The sequence below is a fragment of the Limulus polyphemus genome, unplaced genomic scaffold (genome assembly GCF_000517525.1).
Source record: "Limulus polyphemus unplaced genomic scaffold, Limulus_polyphemus-2.1.2 Scaffold2884, whole genome shotgun sequence".
Classification (NCBI taxonomy): Eukaryota; Metazoa; Arthropoda; class Merostomata; order Xiphosura; family Limulidae; genus Limulus; species Limulus polyphemus.
Window position 1 is genome coordinate 142,762 of NW_013668494.1, and position 6,732 is coordinate 149,493.

The window sequence follows — 6,732 nt, forward strand, 5'->3', positions numbered from 1 at the left end:
GGGTGGTGATGACTAGCTGCCTTCCCTCTAGTCTTACACTGCTAAATTAGGGACGGCTAGCGCAGATAGCCCTCGTGTAGCTTTGCGCGAAATTCAAAAAAACAAACAAAACAAACTTTTTACCAACGAATAGTGGGATTCACAGTCACATTATAACAACCTTACGGCTGAAAAGGTAAGCATGTTCGATGTCAGGTTTCGATCCACATCCCGCAAAGTGCGAGTCGAGTGCCATAATTATCAGACCTTGCTGGGCCCTTAATAATATTAAGTGTATCGTTTATATAACGACAACGGTTACAAATGTAGATATTAAATACTGTTGTGACATTAATAAATATATAGACCTTTCAAATTCATTGTCTAGTACTTGAACAAAAATAGCAAAATACTGCTAAGCAATAATAAATCGAATGATTTAGCAGATAAAGTGTTAGTCAATATATTGTATTAATAATTTGAAATTCTACATCATTAGAACGATTAACAATATTAATAAGTCAATAAAAAACGTAATTGATAGAATCTTATGGCATTTCCAATCACTAGTATGAAAGAGCTGTTTCCATCTATAGAGTCTTGTAAAACTTGATGGGACGTGACGAAAAAAATGTTTTTATCTATAGAGTCTGGTAAAACTTAAAGGAATATGATAAAAGAGCTATTTCATCTAAAGAGTCTGGTGAAGCTTGATGGGATGTGACGAAAGAGCTGTTTTATTTATAGAGTCTGGTAAAACTTGATGGGATGTGACGAAAGAGCTGTTTGTATCTATAAAGTCTGGTAAAACTTGATGGGATGTGACGAAAGAGCTGTTTTATTTATAGAGTCTGGTAAAACTTGATGGGATGTGACGAAAAAGCTGTTTGTATCTATAAAGTCTGGTAAAACTTGTTATGTATTACAATTTCTCATAGTTGAGTTAAATTGTAATTTACATTTAGTAGTTAATTAAATGCGGATATGTATCTAATTTATTATATTTGCCAACAAGATTGATACACACAGTTTTCTTTGTTTTATACAAATATGTTTTAATATGCAAACAATAATACAATTTACAATAATAGTTATTACAAGTAGTTATTACAAGCAATAATTTATATTTTACAAACTTACAAACAATATAAAAATCTCCTTTCTATTCTGGAACTTCCTTGCGTAGTCTGTTTCCAAACATTTCTACCTGACACGAAATCCATATGGCTTAGAAAAACTTATTCAGTCTCACAGCAGGTTTTATACGAATGTGAAGGGCCAGAATCGAAAAATATGGCTGTTTCTTTCTCTTGTAGATGATGGATTGCCATGTTAAAGTATTTGAGCAATCGTGCAATTTATTTGGGAATATTTTAACATTTGCAACGGCCTTTTATGATTTTCTAGCTTCCTTCCATCCGATTATTCTCCAAATATCCAACTGTCTTCTTGGAGGTCTAGTGATGGTTTAGGAATATTCGAGTAAATTCTGATATCTGTGATTCACTTTAAAGTGACAAATGAAATAAAATTCTGTAAGACCACCATATACATAACACTGAATGATATAGCATTTATATTTTAGATTGGAATCTGACGGGCAGATTCCTGAGTTACATAACAATTGAATTCTCAGCAAACTGTAATACAAAACATTTAAGACTTATCATATACAATATGCTGAGCAACATTCAAATATGTATGTTGCAACTGAAAGTTGTTACGTTTTACCTTTTCATAACTTGAAAATAATATGTATTTATCTTGGTATATTCACGTTTATATTTTTTTTGTACTTTATTAACATCCTTCGGAACAAAATGTATTGATCACAAACTTGCATTAATCCTCAACATAGGCCGTGATTTGATACCACAACAATCATTCTTCAAAGCTTATACTCACTTGGCTATGCTTCTGTACCGTGTTTTTACATTCCTAAATATGCGTATACTTTATTTTAAAAAATGTCGTAACGTTTGGCTAGTAAATTTAACTTCACTCATATGACAGATATATTTAGAAAAGACTTGAGAAGGAAGAACGCCTATGTTTGATGGAATTTTTGAATCTGGATCTGCAGTGTTCAATAGGTTTCGATGCTTGCCAAACTTATTGCGATCAGGTCACCACATTCGCCACATGATATAAAATGTATGCACTGTTAATGAAACAAATGCACAATCTTTAGAAAATAGGTTTGAAGTTTTAAACAGTCAGTTAATACACAGTAAAATACGGTAACATAAAAAAATGTATATATTGAAAATTAATTCGAAAATAGAAGAATAAAACGTAACAGATGAAGAGCATCAATTCGCCACATGTCTGTGGCCGATTTGCAACATCTAGCGAGTGTCGAACGTATTGTAGAACACTGATTTAAATGGAAAAATCCAAAGTGGCTTTTTGTTTAATTTATAAAAATAAGTATTGGTTGTTTTCTTAAATAATCTTTTGATGAGGAAACTGTGTTTCTATGAAAAAAGAAAGACACAATGACGGATATAATGACACAACATGCTTGAACTCTAGATCACCAATAAGCCTCCTGAGAACTGGTTACTCTAGGATACCTGAGCACGTGTGCCAAGTTTGATCCAATTAGCTTATGAGTTGGAATATGAATACAGTTTGAATTTGATGACGAGGTTCCAAACTTAAGACAATAAAATGTGAAGACGGCTTGAATGGGTAATGAAGGAAACTTTATTGCACTTTTAACATATTAACATATGTAAAGTGATTTACAATAAAGTTTAAATCCACACTTACGGAACAATACCAAATTTAAATGGAAGCTTGTTTGTTTGTAAGACACAATGGCGGATATTATGACACAGCGCATAGTTTCTCAGAAAGAGCTGTTGTTTGTAAGGAAATTACGCACTGATGCATTCAAAGAAAGTATGTGTATAGAAGAGTTTTTGCACTCGATATATGATAACTTTGTTAAGGAGGTTTAGCAAAATATTGGAGAATAAACCAGGAAAAGTTTAGAAAAAAATGTTGCCTGTTCATTATTCATGGAGACCAAACAAAATGTTAAAATATGTTACTACAAATCAGCTTATTTTGTAGTGTATTGGGTCCTTCCTTTTTATGTTGCATAATGAGGTTTAGCCGGTTGATATTTATCAAGAATACGTTTCGTTTTAAAGATACATTTTAAGGTTATAAGACCTAAACCTTTTTAAAAACAGAAAGTTCTTCAGGGTTTAAAGGAACGAGTTTTGTTGGAAACTGTAAAAATAATAAGAAACAAAGTTTATAAAATTGACTTTGTCAAATCTTTATTTTCTTTTTTATGTTTCTGATATATTTTACATATTAAACGTATGTGGTGTACACTATCACACATCATTGATGATGTACATTCGGAAACCTTCGAAAATAGAAAGTATATTACAATTATATTGTTAATCAGCCTCCCGTTTCCGCTTGAAAACTAGTACTTGTTTGAAGTTAAGCACAAAGCTAAACGATAAACTATCTGTGCTCTGCGACATTTTGGCAGCAACATTACCAGAAATTTTCTTTTGATATTCATGTTTTATTACAAGTTAAAACATTTTAAATCTAGTCGAGGTCATGTGCTAAATTCATCCTGCAGCATTGCTTTCTGTAGCAGGATCCGATTACGGAAGCCATCTCTGCTGCTTTATGGGATAAATGTTTTGTATCTTAATTTACCTTGCGTATGGAAACTGCTTTGCAATTGTCACTTGGAACAGAGATGCTTCTGAATGTTGGTGATCCATTTTCTGGCTACAGATAGACAATTAATCGTGATCACAGTCTTGGTACTTTTCATTTGTTTTGGTCTAGTTGTTGTTGAGCACAAAACTACACAATGGGTTATCTGTGCTCTGACCACCACAAATATCGGAAACCGATTATTAGCGTTGTAAGAATGCAGGCTTATCACTAAGCCACTGAGGGTCTAGTACTTTTCCAGATGGTTATTTTTTGTTTTCAGAATGAGCAGAATCGTTTTTGTCTTGAGAGAAAGTTAAGAATTTCTGTCGAAGTCTCATCTTTGTTTTACCTTCTTCATTGAGCTGATCGTGCATTTTCTGCTTTTGTTTTATTTATCATTTTTCTTCATACAGTCATTCCTTTATTTAACTCATTTTTTGTTTCACTCTTCCTCCTACGCAATATTCCTAACATCGTGTGTGATCAGTAGATTGTCATCGTTTTTTTAAATTAAGGTAAATAAAGTGCTTCATTATTGTTTTACTACTATATGGTACTAATAAGTGTTTTAATTTTACTTCCCAATAATTTGTAAGTTGAGCACTCTGTTGAAGATACAAATATTGTATTGGATCGCTTTATATTTCAGCCACATATGCTAATATGTGAAGTGCATTAAAATACGTCAGAATAGTGATAAAAGTTCATAATTAAACAAAGTTACAACACCATAAATGTATGCTGATTGTATAGACTTTATAGAAATACAAACAAACAAACTCACTTTATTTATATTATTTACGAATTATGCAATACATTGAAATATTTATATGGCTATCATGTAAACAAAATTATACTTTATACTAATGCTTTCAAAATAAAGTAATATTATTTCTGGGACAGAAAATTGTCAAATGTTTATTATGCCAGCCATCATTTTATATATATCCTTAAGCATAAGCTAAAAGACTACAATTTAAATTCACTATAAACTCAAAACTAGAAAAAAAAATTAATAACACAAAACATCCTTTTATAAATTCATTATCTCTATTAAATTATTGCATTAAAAATATCATAATTAATATTGTAAGAAATAAAACTTTTGTAAATTGCTTTAATTCATACGTGCAGTGCCTTGATATCAATATCTATGTAATGTAAACATATATAACGACATCAAAGCATAGGTAACTGTAAAGTTGCAGTTCGTGAGAGCGTCCATCTGTTAGTGTTAACAAAATCGCAATATCTTCTTTACACTACTTTTCAATAGAGTTCCCAGATTATCAGTCATGAACTAGGATGCTCTGTAGGTTCTTCTTCCTAAAAGTCTTGTACCACATTGTACTTAAGACGGAAAGAGACAAAACTTTACAAAATCTGTGATCTATGGAATACAAGTGTACACAAACCATTTACGTATAACCATCAATAATTTTGAACTGATAGACTAAAGTCACCTCTTACGCTACTATTGTATAACCAAATAGTGAGATTTCTTCTCCACTCTTATAGCGTCCTCATGACCACAAAATGCGTACAGCGATTTCGCGCAGCTGGATGTGAACCAAACAACTTCGAATTCACAGTCTATGCATGTTAAACTCTAGGCCACGCCCAGCCAAGTATGAATTACAACTATTCGAGAAAAAATTTAAGTTATCAGTGCAGAAAAAAAATAATGTTAAATACAATTGATATTTGATATCTGCTATAGAATATTTTATTTGATACCTGCTATAACATACAAGTAAAAAGCTTGTAATTAAAAGTGTTCTTTTTATTTTGTATTGTTTCTACTGAAAAGGGGAGGTTAAAGCAGATAAAGTTTGTAAAAAGAATTGTCTGTGTACTACACACTTATCTGTAATAGCCCATCACCAGAGAAGAAGAGCACATGATAATTTAAATTATAGTAAAATAATGGGATATGAACCACACACACACGAGAAAAAATAAATATTAGGTCGTCAAGAAATTGTCTTATTTTGGAACACTTTTATAGTCACCCCTCAAAAAAAGGAACATCACGTATACTAGTTAAACGAACCGCCTAAATTTTACTTTAGTGCAGCCTATATAATGTGCAATGTTTAGTGTGCTCTAATCCCTTATAATGATGGCACATGACGAGACACACATTCGGCAGGTAATACTGTTTGAATACAAGAAGGGAAACAACGCCTCTGTAGCCACAAATAATATCAAAGAAGTTTATGGAAATGTTCTGAAGGTTCGTAAGTGTTAACGATGGTTCGACACATTTCGTTCAGATGACTTTAGCCTTAAAAACTGTGATGGCAGGGGCCGACATATTGGAATTGATATTGCTGCTCTGAAGACGCTTTTTGAGTCTAACCCAAGGCAACACACTCATGAAATGGCCCTGAAATTGTATGTCACTCATGAAACAATACGTAAACATCTAAGGAATATGGGAAACTCCATAAAGAAGGTGTTTGGGTGCACATACTCTCCGATAATCATTTTTTCCAACGTGTGAACGTTGCTTCGTCTCTTCTGGCACGTAATGCGCGTGAACCATTTTTTGTAAAGAATTGTCATCGGTGATGAAAAATGGATCCTATATGCAAATATTAAACGTTAAAAACAATGGCTCAGTCCTAGACAAAAACAACTCCCGACCCCAAAACCTGGACTCCATCTGCAGAAAGTGATACTTTGCATTTGGTGAGACATCAAAGGAGTAATTAATTTCTTACTCCTCAATCCACAGCGAACTGTCAATACAAAGATCTATAGTCAGCAACTGGAGCATTTAAATCAAGCCCTTCATCAGAAACGCTTTTCACTCGTCAATCGTAAAGGTGTTCTTCTGCACGACAATGCACGTCCACATGTGGCACGTTTGACGCAACACAATATTATGGAACTGTGTTGGGAAGTTCTCCCCCACCCACCATATTCTTCAGATATGGCACCATCAGATTACCATATTTTTCGTTCGCTGCAACACCATCGTAATGGAGAAATGTGGAAGGTGTTAAAGAGGACATCGACATGTTTTTGCTTCAAAGCCAAGTGATTTGT

The 6,732-nt window shown here is 33.0% G+C and overlaps 1 protein-coding gene across 1 annotated transcript in view; it reads right to left on the reverse strand.

The window, feature by feature from the left end:
• The window catches only part of LOC106468131 (mast/stem cell growth factor receptor kita-like), an 86,501-nt gene that overhangs the window by 78,546 nt on the left and 1,223 nt on the right, over positions 1-6,732 (reverse strand). The window contains exons 2-3 of the mRNA XM_013928543.2: positions 3,673-3,747; positions 3,169-3,222 (exon numbers count right to left, since the gene is read on the reverse strand). Coding sequence (XP_013783997.1) covers positions 3,169-3,222; positions 3,673-3,747 — 129 coding nt within the window. The remainder of the gene's footprint in view (positions 1-3,168; positions 3,223-3,672; positions 3,748-6,732) is intronic.